General features: G+C 44.7%; 1 protein-coding gene across 1 annotated transcript in view; it reads left to right on the top strand.

Annotated features, from left to right (window-relative positions):
• Positions 1 to 6,971: 6,971 nt before the first annotated feature.
• The window catches only part of ITPKA (inositol-trisphosphate 3-kinase A), a gene marked incomplete at its 5' end in the record, with an annotated part of 12,036 nt that continues 5,087 nt past the window's right edge, over positions 6,972 to 13,920 (top strand). The window contains 3 exons of the mRNA XM_010158237.1: positions 6,972 to 7,068; positions 9,734 to 9,947; positions 11,650 to 11,854. Coding sequence (XP_010156539.1) covers positions 6,972 to 7,068; positions 9,734 to 9,947; positions 11,650 to 11,854 — 516 coding nt within the window. The remainder of the gene's footprint in view (positions 7,069 to 9,733; positions 9,948 to 11,649; positions 11,855 to 13,920) is intronic.

Consider the following 13,920-nt stretch of genomic DNA (forward strand, 5'->3'; position numbering starts at 1 on the left):
GATATATACATTCTGTTTCTCCCAACAAATAAGGGAAAAATTGCATGTATGCCTCGTTTTCTCCATTGCACTACAATGCCTGTTAGTCGTCTTAGTTTCTTCAAGTACCAAATGATCCCAAGCCTAGGAGTTGTTATAGTCTGGACAGTCAAAAAAGTAATGGAATTTTGACCAACTGCAATAAAAAGCTTTAATAGCTGCTTTAGGTACTTTAAAGGTGTGCGTGTCTCTATAACTATCTCTGTATATATTATTAGAAATAAAAACAAGGATAACTAACTTGCTTATATCGGGCATAAAAATCTCTGCTGTTCCAGGATCTGGGTCTGGCCAAGTCAACTGCTTGACTCCTTTCAGATCTGCAAAGACAACTACAGTAAGCCTCAAACTGAAAGAACTCAAAACCAGAATCCCTCAGTAGGCAAATTCGGTGACAGTAACCGGAAAGATACCACGTTGCTCAGCAACTCTCACTACCTTTTAAAGTTGGGGTTTTTTTTTATATAACATCACTCAAATCTCCAGATCTCTCCATGAGCTGAAAGCATGTGGTTGGCTGTCCCAGAGCTGCATTCCCTTGAAAAAATGAAATCCCTAATAACCTGTGAAGTTGCATCCGTAGAAAACTCAATAGTTTGAGGGAAATTACGCTGCTGATAACTTGTCTTGGTAGAATATTGTGATCTTGACAAAGCAGTAGATTCTTTGTTAAAGTTTGGGCTTTTTAATATTTTGTAATTATAATAACTGTAGTTATTTACATTCACATAGAGGGAGAAGCGTATCTACAGGGTAATTTAATTAGGTTAGTAATTGTCTTGATTGTGGTCTGCTCAAAGTAACTGTAGTTATTTACATTCACACAGAGGGAGAAGTGTATCTAATTACAGGGTAATTTAATTAGGTTAGTGATTGTCTTGATTGTGGTCTGCTCAAAATGATTTCTTATGGAAGCTTTTTATGGTAACGGCAGGTAGTGGCTGCATTGAGACAGATGAAAACAAAGTTTTGCTTGGGCTTAGCTTAGTTCACTAAAACAATACAGTTAATAGCTTTGGACCTACATTTAAGTTCTTTGTGCAGTTCTAATACGTCCGGCCAAAGTAAATTCAAATAAATTGACAAAATATACTGAAAATGGAGAACAAATCTGAATGAATGTTAATTTAATTTTCCAAATTTAATTAAGTAGTAGAATGGCATAAAGAATTAAGAAAACAAACTAGCTCTCAAGGTGATTTATTTCAGTTTTAATAAACCAAGGTAAATAAAACAAGACAAGAATTTTGTAGATAAGATTAACTCATAGGGTTTTAAAAACATTGTTAAGTAAATGTATATACTATAAAAAGTAAAAATGAAACAATAATAAAACTGCAAAACATAGACAGGAGTTCGAAGGAACAGATATTGACAGAGCTGTTTGCAGGACTAGACCCTACCATCTGCTCACACAGACACGACAGCTCTGTGAATAATCTTACGGATCTTATGAGGGTTTGTATCACTCAAAGGGAGTAGTATGGGTGCTAGTGTGTGACCCAGGAAGGGAGAAGGAAGAGAAGAATGGGAAAAATAAATATTTCACGGCAGAAAGGTGAGCCACCGGAGAATGACTAATACTGTGCATGGGTAAGTCATAACTGATACCCATTTAATAATGCTTCGTGTTAGCGTAGGGCCCGCTTGTGGAAGGCAGTTCCAGCGAATGGTCTGATGGGTTCCCAGCTGTTAGTTTTCCAGTTGCTATTGTTACGGTGTCCAGAAAGAGGCCAGCACTCGTCACCACCTCGCATGCTTGCTCATTTGCACTGCATCGGCTGAGACTGCCAGGCAAGGTATTGCTTAGTGCTTTTGCATTTTGGGCATGTGGCTCTTACAGAATTATTTTGAAACACATGTAGTAACTTTTTGATAATTGTAGTTTTCTGTACTCCTTGAAAGTCCCTGTGGAGGAACCTTGTTCCTTCTAGGAGTTAGTGAGACACGGAGTAGGCAGTGGCAACCAGCACTACACATCAGATTTCAGCCCCCATGTCCCAGAGTGGCAGAATTTAGCCTAAACGATGTAAAGACTTTGAGAGAACAGTAGATTATGATGACTGACAATTAAGTACTCTTTCTTAAAGCCTTTTAGGATTAAAAAAATAAAAGTTACAAAGAAATTTCTCACTATCCTTTTGTTTCTTGCTGTCATAATAGCTCTCCGTAGGCTTGTGTGGGCTTTGTACTAGTGCACAAAAAAAGACAACAGGATCTCGGTTAAAGAAACTGCTGAAATTTTCCTGGAAAAAGGATTCAAGGGTCATTGTTTACTACAGTCTAGCAGAATTTCCATGAAAATTTACCAGCTCAGGTAAGAAACTACTCCTCCACTCTGCTGCTGATGGAAGAATGAACTTTTTAGGGACCCTGTTGATTTATGTTACATTTCAACATACTGTTGTTCTTTAACTCAACTATTGTTTGAGGTAACGTGCTAGGATTATTAAAACAGAGAGCGTGGTTTTTCCTTTGAAGAAAAGGTTTTTCTTATTCCCATCTCCCTGCCCCATACTTGCTAGTTTAGATGTGATTGTTGTTTTTAATTATTATATTTGCTTCACTTAGGACTATATTCTACAAATTCCTGTTACCAGATAGTAAGTACTTGCCTGCAGGTAGTTACATATGTTTAAAGTGTGTGTTAAGGTTTCAAGAGAGCTGGTTAGTTCCTGTGGGTTAGTTCTTGGGGAGAGTGAGACCTGAGCCAAAACCCCTTCAAATGAGTGAAACGCCTCCCGAGGAATTCAGTGGATTTTCCTCAGCCACGTCTTACTGGTGCGTCTGGGCAGGATCATAATGGCTGTGCTTCGGCATACTAGTAATGCGTGAGGTTGTGCTCTCGTTGTGAGAAAAGGCCTGGGGAAAGCTGTGTTCACAGGAACCAGTGATGCTCGTCTTTGCTGTTTCTTGATGGATAGGCATGATGGCAGCAGCTGTCCCTGTCTAGGGTTGAATAGGTTGGGAATGCCCCATCTGGCTAGTATCTAGTCTGTGGATGACGATGCCAACACAGAGCAAGTCTGCTGCATGGATGTAGGCTCTCTTCAGTGCTGCTGTGATTCAAGAGAGTAACCCAGGTGACACAAATCCGTGTCAGATACCTAGCCACAATCCTCTGCATGCATTGTGACCGTATTACGGGAATCTGCTCTCCCATTCTCTTCCCCTGAATCCTTCTTTCGTTGCAACCAGGGACACAGTTCTAATAGCACAGGTTGTCACACAGGCTGACCTGTTGGCAGGAAAATAGCTTTTCCCCTCTTCAGCATCCCACGCCTTTTATTGCTTAGGGATGTATATCTGTATCGTGTCAGTTACACTTCACGTTGAGTGACTTACATGCTGAATCTAAGAATGTTAATATTTCTCATGTTTGCCTCTTGGTCCTTTTGGAGTGGTTTCTTTTTTCCTATTGAAAAACTTTTGAGTATATTCATCTCAAGAGGCATATAAAACCACATCGGTGATGTCAAGAGCATCTGATTCAGGCAATCCTAATACAGAGGTATCTGAGTTCTCCTTGAATATATGTGAATAGCATATACTGGCTGGGAATCTAGAAGAAATGAGGGCTTGGAGAAACTCAGGCAGAGCAAAAGATTAAGGAATACTGAGCAGCCGCCTAGAAGAAACAGGGACTGAGGAAGATACAGACTGCAGATCCAGATGGGCAATGGTTGCAGTCCTCTCTGCCATTGCAGCACGAAGCAGTGATTTGAAAAGCACATAATACCATTGCTAACAAAGAGGAAGAGATCTTGCTTTAGAAATAGAAGTGAGAAAGATTCCTCCCACAGCAGGCACACAAAGTTTTCATCTTCCCACTCACACCACTGCTCCAACAGCATGCAGCCCTGTTTGCATCCTGGCAATTTGTAGCCTGGGTTGAGTGAGTTGGGAGACTGGAAATTGCTGTAGAGGGAAGTGCAGCTGTTGAATCCCTGCCAGTGGCAGCACACCCCATGGGATGTGTCTGGAAGCAATCCTTTCCCTCCTAGTTTGAGCCTCGTGTTTTCCCTGTCTCGAGGGGAGAAAAAGGTTTGTGAAGAGATTATTTAAAATAAATTTAAAAAAAAATTGTCAGTGTCTGCTTATTTTATGAGTAGCTTAAACGTGCTCGTGCAAGGCAGCTGTAGTCTAAGCAGCCAAAATCCACTTGAGCTGGGGCTGAGTTTGGCCCATTGTCTCTCCTTCACACCCACAGCACAAATACAAGCTGCAGCTTCAGAGGGCTGAGTGGGAGGGAGGAGGCGGGAAAGCCACTGGAGTGTGGTGTTGCATTGACAATTGATGTATTCCTTGAAAACCTGTGCTTCTCATCACTTCTGGATATAGCAGTATGACAGGTCCTTGGGAGACAGGATGCAGTTTGTTAGGAGTGGGACATCATGATGAGTATAGGATCTTTAGGGGAGGGTTACGGAGCAATGCTTGCTTCTGACTGAGGGGTGGGGAAATGCAGTCTTACCCTGAGAATTGGTTTGGAATTTTCCAAAACGAAATGTTTGGCAGGAGTTACGTTCAAAGGGGTCATTTTAACTCAGAACGATGTTTACTTTCAACTGTTCTTTAAATAACTTAGGGCTGTGTCCCTCTGGAGTAGAAACAGCAGAGCAGACCGAAGGGCTTCTGCTATCAGTTAAATCTGGCAAATAGACTGTACAAAAGTAGTTTATCTACATGAATGACAATAGTTACATTACACTTTCCTCCAAGAGGAAGCTGTGCACATTTATAAGCGGTGTACGAGAGTCTCCCTCATCCTCACTAAACAGCAGCTAGCTCTGGGGTAAAGCCAAGTCGCTGTTTAGCACTGCAGGGTTGCAGCGTGGAACATCTTTGGTGGAATAATATTGAATATGAAATCCAAATAATATCAAATATGAAAGGGTTATTTAAACCCACTAGTAACGTCTGTGGGCTTGCAGTAAGTGCAACTCAGTCTTTGCGGTTCTCAAACATCTGGGATTTTCTTTGGCTGCTTCTTCTCACTGGCACAGTAGATCTTCAAAACTATTAATGCTGCATGAGGCACTTAAATCATACTGAGAACAACTTCATTTCAGCTTGAACTGTATTCAAACCCGAAATAAGTTAAATAGGAAGAAACAGTCTTATTTCATGTGGCAACTGAATTGTTATGTCAGCTTAATTTCAGAGAATCACAGAATGGTTGGGGTTGGAAGGGCCCTTAAAGCCCATCTAGTCCCACCCCCCCTGCCATGGGCAGGGACACCTTGCACTAGACCAGGTTGCTCAAAGCCTCATCCAGCCTGGCCTTGAAGACATCCAGGGCTGGGGCATCCACAGCTTCTCTGGGCAACCTGTTCCAGTGCCTCACCACCCTCTCTGTGAAGAATTTCTTCCTGATATCTAATCTAAACCTCCCCACTTTCAATTTAAACCCGTTACCCCTTGTCCTGTCACTACAGGCCCTTGTAAAAAGTGTCCTCCTGCCCCCAGCTTTCTTGTAGACCCCCTTGAGGTACTGGAAGGCTTGAAACTTTCTTGTGAAGACAAATCCCTAAAAGGAAGATTACTTGTGTCTCTGAGTTCACGTATCCTCTGGATGCCCTCACATGGCGACCAGTGTTGCTAGAGGATACCTTTTAAGAAATGTGGTGCAAGGGATTGTTTGGGGAAGGATGGCCAGGTCGGAGTGTCATCTGGAGAGCTATGTGTTGCCTGTGTGTTGCTGCTTGCAATTTCACTTTTTATATTTTTCACTTCTGTAGAAGTATAGTGTAGAAGACAATAAAAATCAGCTATCCGAAGCATCTAAATCATGACATCAATTTCCTGCTAGAGAAGACATGGTTGTTTCCCAGGTGGATTTTTCAGGTGTTAAAACGATGACTTAAACTCATTTTCAGTGAAATCGATGCCTCCCATTGATTTTGGTGAATCCCAGTTAGGCTGTTGATAAGCACTTCCGTAAATGCAGCCGAATCCCCAACTGTACTTGATCTCAGCCAAAAGCTCTTGGAGCTAAATCGTCGTGCACAAGCATTGTGCAACTCCATTTGTCATTCTGGCAGGGTATGATGTCCCAGTGGCAGAAGAAACGAGCCTGCTGTCCTGTTTGTAAAGCACTTTGGGATCCCTTGGAGTGCCACATGAATGCCAGTGGGCTGTGCTTCTCTCCCACCCGGGTTTCAGTTCCTGAGCATGAGACTTTCTCACTTTCTATGGTTTTTCCTTCCCTGCCTGTGCGGCAGAGCACTCGGCTGCTGCTTGGGAGCAGCTGTTCCGTTTCCCTGCCCGCAGCGCTATCCAGGGAGCTGCACCCTGCGGCAGCCAAAGGCGGCCAGAGCAATGTCCAGCGTTGTTAAAAAGTAACAGGATGGGGAAAGGGGAGGGAGCAGGGCAACCCGTGACCCGGCGTAGGTTCTACAGCGCGCCATCGGCGGGTGCTGGGAGACCTGGGTGAACTCCATGCCCCCTAGAGATGCATTTTCTATGTATCTGTTGCAGTAAGACTCACCTGCTGACTTGGAGAAAGCTGTTAATCACGAGGTGATGCCCAAGTTCTCTGTGAAAGGAAGTATTGCTGACAGTGGCAAACAGCTTGCGTTCACGTCTCATGGAAACTCAAAACGTGCTTAAGTGTGTGCTCAGCATCTGCTTTCCGCATGCTGCATGACTCAGACCCAGAGCCGGTCGGGGTGGCTAAAACAGACCTGTGACATGCAGTATGACACTTTATTTCTTGCAGGCAGCTTTCTTGTGGGTGGTAGGGCAATATATTTAAGTATTTGTCCATTCCTGGTCTTGTGTGCATATTTTTCCAATGATGATCCTGGCATGTGTGTTGTGGTTCTACCTTTGAGCACTTAGCGAGGAACAATTCAGTGTGCATGAAGCTTTGTGGCATGCCAGGATTTCAGGTTTTGCCCAACTTAATATTTCTTTTCTTCCTATTCCAGAAAAAGGCATGGCATACAATTAAAACCATGGTGAATTTACCAGTCATCAGCCCCTTCAAGAAACGCTACTCGTGGGTGCAGTTGGCTGGTCATACAGGTGAGTTGGATATCTTCACTGTTTGTGTCTGGAGGGAGGGTAGCAGCAGCAAGGAAGACGATTTTTTGGCGTTTCTCTGTGTCCTTCCTTCAGGTAAAAGGGAGCAGGCACTATTGCATGAGTCTGTGAACTAGAACATCTTTTCTTCGGTTGTGGCGGGGATAGGGAACGGGGAGTGATATACCTGAATTATGAGATGAGCAAGGAAGTGTAATGGTCAAACTCTGGGGAAGGGCCAGGCTTCTGCTGCATCCTTGTAAGGTGATATATGTAAAATATACATTAGAGGGAAACAGGAGGGACTGGGGAATTGAAGCCTTAGTCCATCTGTTGCTGTTAGTTGTGGTATGGGATCACTTGAGTACCCAATATGTCGGTTCCCTAGTGGGAAGGTTTACTGCCCATGCCTGTGTGTGCCTCAGCCCTGGCAAGGACAGTGTTTCTAATACCAGCCCCAAACCCCTCATCCGAAGGTGAGCCCTTGGCTGGGAAATGAATCTGGTGAAAATTGAGCTGCTGGCCAGGTGTTTGCATTGTGAGCCTGTCAGCGTTCGCTGGGAGAGTGCAAGGAGCACCTCAGTCAGCTGGTTCTAGTTTTGTGTCTGTGGAAGTTGGTAAGTGTGCTCCTGATGTAGGCTTTGTTTTGGTAAGACAAAAAAGATAACAAAGAGAAGTCATCAGGTTTGCTCCTCTCGTGCTTCATTTAATTCCTGTGCAGCCCTTGTTCCTAAAGTGCTAGTGCGGGGTTTATTAGTACACACGTGGGCAGGCACCTACGCTGCATCGTGCTTTAATGCAGTACCTGAACCACCTCATTATATGCTAATGCACTAATATGATGCACTTCAAAGCTGTGCAGAGAAATATACTTTGTCCTAGAAATGGAGTAGCTGCATTTTGCACGGTGGTGCTGGTGGGGCTGACTCGCATCACGCGGAGTGCCAAGACGACCCAGTCTTACTGCAGTTTTTGTCGCAGTGGGTGTGGGGTTGGCTTGATCCGCGTGCGGTGATGCGCTGGTTCGTGTAATCATAAGTCTTCTGGAGGCTTGTGTACTAGGGTGGAAGAGGAGGGTTAAGAAATTACTAGAAGCTGATAAGGAGAGGTACTGCTCCCCTTTGCTTTAGGTAGTTTTCTGTGGTTGCATTTAGTCCATCCTTTTTACATCTGTTGTTCTCTGATATGACAAGTTCTTTCTAAAATACCGCCTGGGCCATCGCCACCCTTGCCCTTGTGCTGAGGCAACACCAGTTGCAGGATTTCATAGAATCACAGAATCGTAGAGTGGTTTGGGTTGGAAGGGACCTTAAAGACCATCTAGTTCCAACCCCCCTGCTATGGGCAGGGACATCTTCCACTAGATCAGGTTGCTCAAAGCCTCATCCAGCCTAGCCTTGAAGACATCCAGGGATGGGGCATCCACAGCTTCTCTGGGCAACCTGTTCCAGTGCCTCACCACCCTCTCCGTGAAGAACTTCTTCCTGATGTCCAATCTAAAGCTCCCCACTTTCAATTTAAATTCATTCCCCCTGGTCCTGTCACTACAGACCCTTGTAAAAAGTCCCCCCCAGCTTCCTTGTAGCCCCTTCAGGTACTGGAAGGCTGCAATAAGGTCTCCCCGGAGCCTTCTCCTCTCCAGGCTGAACAAGCCCAACTCTCTCAGCCTCTCCCCATAGCAGAGGTGCTCCAGCCCTCTGAGCATCTTCGTGGCCTCATCTGGACTCGCTCCAACCGGTCAATATCCTTCTGATGTCAGATTTGTCAGAGCAGAACCAGTTTGCAATGGCTGGAGGCTCCTGCTGTGATAAAAGTTGAGCGTTAGCCCCAGGATTAACGGGGCTCCTCCTCTGGCGCCTGTTTTATGTCGTGTAGATTAAAGGGTACTTCTGAACGAAGCATGTACTTTCCTCAGATGTTACTGGTGGGTTGCGGGACAGGAGAACGACTTCCACAGCTGCAATTGCTGTCGATCGTGGCCTGTGCAGATTGTCATTTGTACTGGGTATCTCTCGGACACAGGGTGGTAAGAACCAATTGCGTGTCAGGCAGTACCCCCAGGTTAGCGGGGCTCCGGAGAAGAGTCAGTGCCTGGAGGTACCGCGCAGCCACACCGTGTGTGTGTGGGAAGGGCAAGGCTTGGCCTCTGGCCCGCTGGTGGCTGTGTAACGATCCCTGATTGACCGTATGGTACATACACACTCAGCAGGTACACCCTATGTGAGGATTAAGGACGAAGCCAACACCGGCAGTGTTACGCAGCTTTAATATAGCCTGTCAGACGATTAATGAATTCTGGCTCGTGGCTTCTTCCTGTGCATTTTAATAAGTGTAGTAGTGTTTAATGTCCTACAAAGAGTTAGCATGGAAAAAACCCCACAGTGGTCTGGAGCAGCAGCTGTACACCTTAAAGCTGTGAATTCTGACACGGGAATGTATCCAAACAGACTTTCACTGCCAACGATTGTGTTTGTCCTGGGTGTGTTTTTTGTGTGGTTTTTTTTTTTTTTTTTTTTTTTAATGAACAAAAAAGATAATGTGCTTTTCAGGGGAAATCTTTAACCGGTGTTGTGTGGCCAAGGTAGATGAAGCTGGAGTGATGGGAGAAGGTGTTTTTCTTTTTTGCGGGTCAGTCTTGTCTGCATGTGTTTTGATTTTTCTTTTTTAGGCAGTTTCAAGGCAGCTGATAGTGGGAAGATTCTCAAACGCTTCTCAGAGAATGAAAAGGAGTGTTTTGAGCGATTGATGAAAGACCCGCTACGCTCCTGTGTCCCTTGCTTCCATGGTGTGGTGGAGAGAGATGGCGAGAGCTACATTCAGCTGGATGACTTGCTTACTGATTTTGAAGGGCCTTGTGTGATGGACTGCAAGATGGGGATCAGGTGGGGTGCATGAAACAGAAAGCGCTTTCTAACCCAAGTGCCTTTGAAGGAGGTGGGAGTCAGGGGGATGTGGTTACGCTCTGTCTGGAGGAGTTTGGTAACATTTTTAGAGACTTGGGATTCAGTCCTAACAACCCGTTCTTGGTGTGGCAGTCGCCTTGGGCAGCCTGAGGGGAGTGTGTCCCACTGTTGCGTGGTTGTTCCTGGATTCTGTAAACTGACTGATCTACAGCCTCAAAAAACTATGCACGTCAAGGTATTTTCAGGCGTGATTTAAGACAAAGTTTGTCTCCAGTGGCCTGATAATACATGGGAAAAAAATTACAGGATTCATTCACTGTCAGTTCATTTAATCTTTGTGTATGCTGTGGTTCAAAAAAACCCCACAAAGAGTAAAATTCCTATCTCCAAATGTGAGTGACTGAACAGCAATGTGAAAGCCCATTTCTGATGCTCCGATGGGTCTTCAGTGGTATTGATTTTTTTCTGTAAAGAAAACAATTGACCATCTGCTCAGGACTGACCTGTGCTTTTCCCTGCTCTGACATCTTCGTGATGCTACCACCTTGTTCTCGACATTCTCACTTTCTTTTCCTTTTTCTTGTCTGTGATTGAGAGAAAAACCTCAAAAATATTATGTAAGCATAGCAAACAGATAAGGAATCTGTGGAGACCCTGGAGTAACAAAGGAGTATGAACTGTCGTAGTAATCTTTTGGGTGCCAGCTCACAGACTCAAGAGTAAATGTCATAAATGAGTTATTCAACTCACAGGAGTGCAGACAAGCCTTTCCAAATAGATGCAGAATCTTACATTGTCAGTTAAATCAGAGTAGGAATGTGTAGCACTGGTATGCCCAGAAGAAACGGGAAGGATTTGCAGCAGTACATATTTGATTCGAAATAGGTGACACGCTGGTAATGAGTGACAGCATCTCCGAAACACCAGCCTGGCTTATTACACTGTGACGGAGAAAGTACGCTCCAGGCACCCCACAAAGTGCAAGCTTTGTGGGGAGAGACCAGCTGTAGGAATCCAGTGGAATGTAGAGAATGTGAATAGTGCCTTTCTAATGGTTACCAGATTAAGGGGATGAGTGATTGATGTGTTCCACAGCAAAATGTGGAAGGTTTGTCACCCTTTACCTTCCTGTTCTTGGTTACCTCTTCTGGTTTGGAGCTGCTCAGATAATCTGCTCTGCTCTTTCATTTTTACTGTATGAAGAGTGATTGTCTTTCACTGTGTGAGGCATTAAGTAAAACCTTCATTGATTTCTGAGCCCTAAACAAATCACACCATGGCTGATGTTAGGTTTTTTTTTGAGGAGAGAGAAAAGACAGTAAGACTTCAGCAGCCCTATTTGCTTTTGATTTCCTCGTAAGTGATCTCCTAACCATCCTCTGAAAACGCAGGTCTGTTTCATGGCACAGCAGGACTGTGAACAGGACGTAATAATAACATGTAACAGTAGGTAAAGGTATAGTTAGAACAAGAAGTGAATGACACAATTCCTGATTCCTGAAGCTGTGTCACTAAATATGCCTGTTCTATCCATGTTCTTTAGTTGCCTGATATGCAAAACAGGAGTAATGGTAACACCTACCTTCCTGGTTGACATCTCTGGAGGCCGGGTGGTTATAAGTTGTAAAAAGCAATGTTTGGGGAATCCTTACAGTTTTGTTGGGATGTGATGTTTCTGCAGGACATACCTGGAGGAAGAGTTGACTAAGGCCCGTGAGAAACCAAAGCTGCGTAAGGACATGTACAAGAAGATGATTGAAGTGGATCCTCTTGCTCCCACGGCTGAAGAGAATGCCCAGCATGCTGTCACCAAACCCCGGTACATGCAGTGGAGGGAAACCGTTAGCTCTAGTGCCAACCTGGGCTTCAGGATTGAAGGGATTAAGGTAACAGTTTCACTTCTGCCTGTTCTTGGAGACCAAACTCTGTTTGATTTGCTGATTCATCAAGATGTTAGTGTGCATCAGTAGCCAGGTTTTCCAAAGGTGAGGTAACGACGAACTAATTAAAACCACAGCGTTCAGTGTACTGTGGTTTTAAAGCATCCATAGTCATTTTAACAGAGCTGTGTCAATGAAGGTAAGCATCAAATGCACATCAGCCAGGCTTGGTTCAGCCACAGAGGCGTTGCAGGATGGACCCAAGCAGGTACGCAGTGTAGATACAGAGAAAATGAGACTGTTATGTGGAAAAATTCAGAACTGAAGAAATAACCGCCTCTCCCCATGCAATTACTCTTTTTATCCAGGAACTATACGTAGTTTTTCCAAGTGAATCACAGTGAAGTTTTTTTGTTCCAGTTATGTTTATTTGTAAGACATGCTAAAAGCATTCATTAGCTTAGATATTCTTGGGATTGAGAAAACCCCTTTTCCTTTTAAGTACGTGACAATATCTGATGTAGATGGAGCTGGAATAAAGCCAAAGCAACCAAAAATAAAATTTCTCTCTGTCACTGAAGTCCATCTGCTGTTCTTCATGGGGATGCCCCTATACTATTCCTAGGATACTACCTCACAGCCACAGAACAACCCTGGTAATTTTCTTTCCTACCCGCTAACTCTTTATATTTTTTGTGCCCCGTGGCAGTGCTGGATACCTGCCCACAAGCCTATTAGGACCTACTGAGGCTATCAGCCATCTAAGTCTCTCGAATGCTAACGCTTGCTGGAGTGCAGAAGTGTGCTTTCTGCCTGCCCAGGCCTGTCGTGGCTGGCCCTAAACGAGTTGCCTTGGGTTTAGATAGTGGGGTAGTTGTAGCCGCACAGAGCATGGTGGCGGCTGCCCAAGCCCTCCCGCACCCTGGTGAGTACTTGTTACCTGAAACCTGTGACGGTACAGCTACAAAGAAGTTAGTGTGGGTGACTTCAGGATGTCCCCAGAGCATATATATTTAATTCAGATATGTTAGGATGTTGTAAATTATAACCTGGATGAGTTTTGCATACTGCAAGCACATAGGAAGAAGAAAGGGATAAAAGAGGGTGATGCTGATGAGCAGAGGCTCTTTTAGACACCCTTTTCTCCTCTGCTTCTGTGTGTTGTCTTCTCCCTTCCTCATTCACAGATTCTCCTGCTGTGATACAGGAACTAGGGCTTCCAGCTCATGCTGTGCTGGCCCCCTGTGCGCTGTGCCACCCACTCCTGGCTGTCAGACACAGGCATCCTCACGCAGGAACTGCCTGTGTGGTTGATGATCTCCCTCCGGTCTAGCCAAGACACTTCCCGTCTTACCCTTTGGCCATCTAATGATGTTATCAAGCTGCCTGCTGTATTCCTATGCCACTGAGGTCTTCGGATGCTCTGTGTGATGGAATTGGAAACCCAGATGAACTTGAGACCTTTTACATGTGTTCTTGGAAAGATAGTTGGCCAGTGTAGAAGACTTACAGATTTATGTGGAGTCCTGGAGAGCTAAGGGAGCTCCAGTGAAACCTCCAGGCTTGTTCTTTGTGGTTTGGCTGGTTATCAGAGGTGGGTAGGAGCCGTGTGGCACGCAGACTGCACCGTGTTTCCCTTTGTTGAGACAATGCTGTAACTGTGCAAAACAGGACACAAACACTTAATCTTTTATTAAGGACAGGAAATGCTTTGGAGTACTGCAGCGTGTTACCTTTTCCTCTGTCTCCCTGTGCTGTTCATGAGGGATGTAGGTATTACTCTCTTATTTTTTTTACATGGAGAAATGGTGCCAGAAAGCGAGTTGTTCAAACATACAGCTAGTCAGTGCTCCCTACGCTGTTTCAGCGTAGCCAAACTGTACTTCCAGTTCTGTGTGTTTGCAGAACAGCAAAGCCATGCTGCAGAGATCCTTATTTTGAAGGAGGGGAGCCTTTAAGGATCAGTGGCGCCAGCTAGCGGTTGATGGGAAAAAGGGGTCGTTTTCCCTGAGTGCACTGATAACTCCTGGAGTTGGCTGAACAGGTAGGTATGTTGGATTTGGTCATTCCTG

The sequence above is a fragment of the Eurypyga helias genome, unplaced genomic scaffold, assembly GCF_000690775.1.
Source record: "Eurypyga helias isolate BGI_N326 unplaced genomic scaffold, ASM69077v1 scaffold2979, whole genome shotgun sequence".
Classification (NCBI taxonomy): domain Eukaryota; kingdom Metazoa; phylum Chordata; class Aves; order Eurypygiformes; family Eurypygidae; genus Eurypyga; species Eurypyga helias.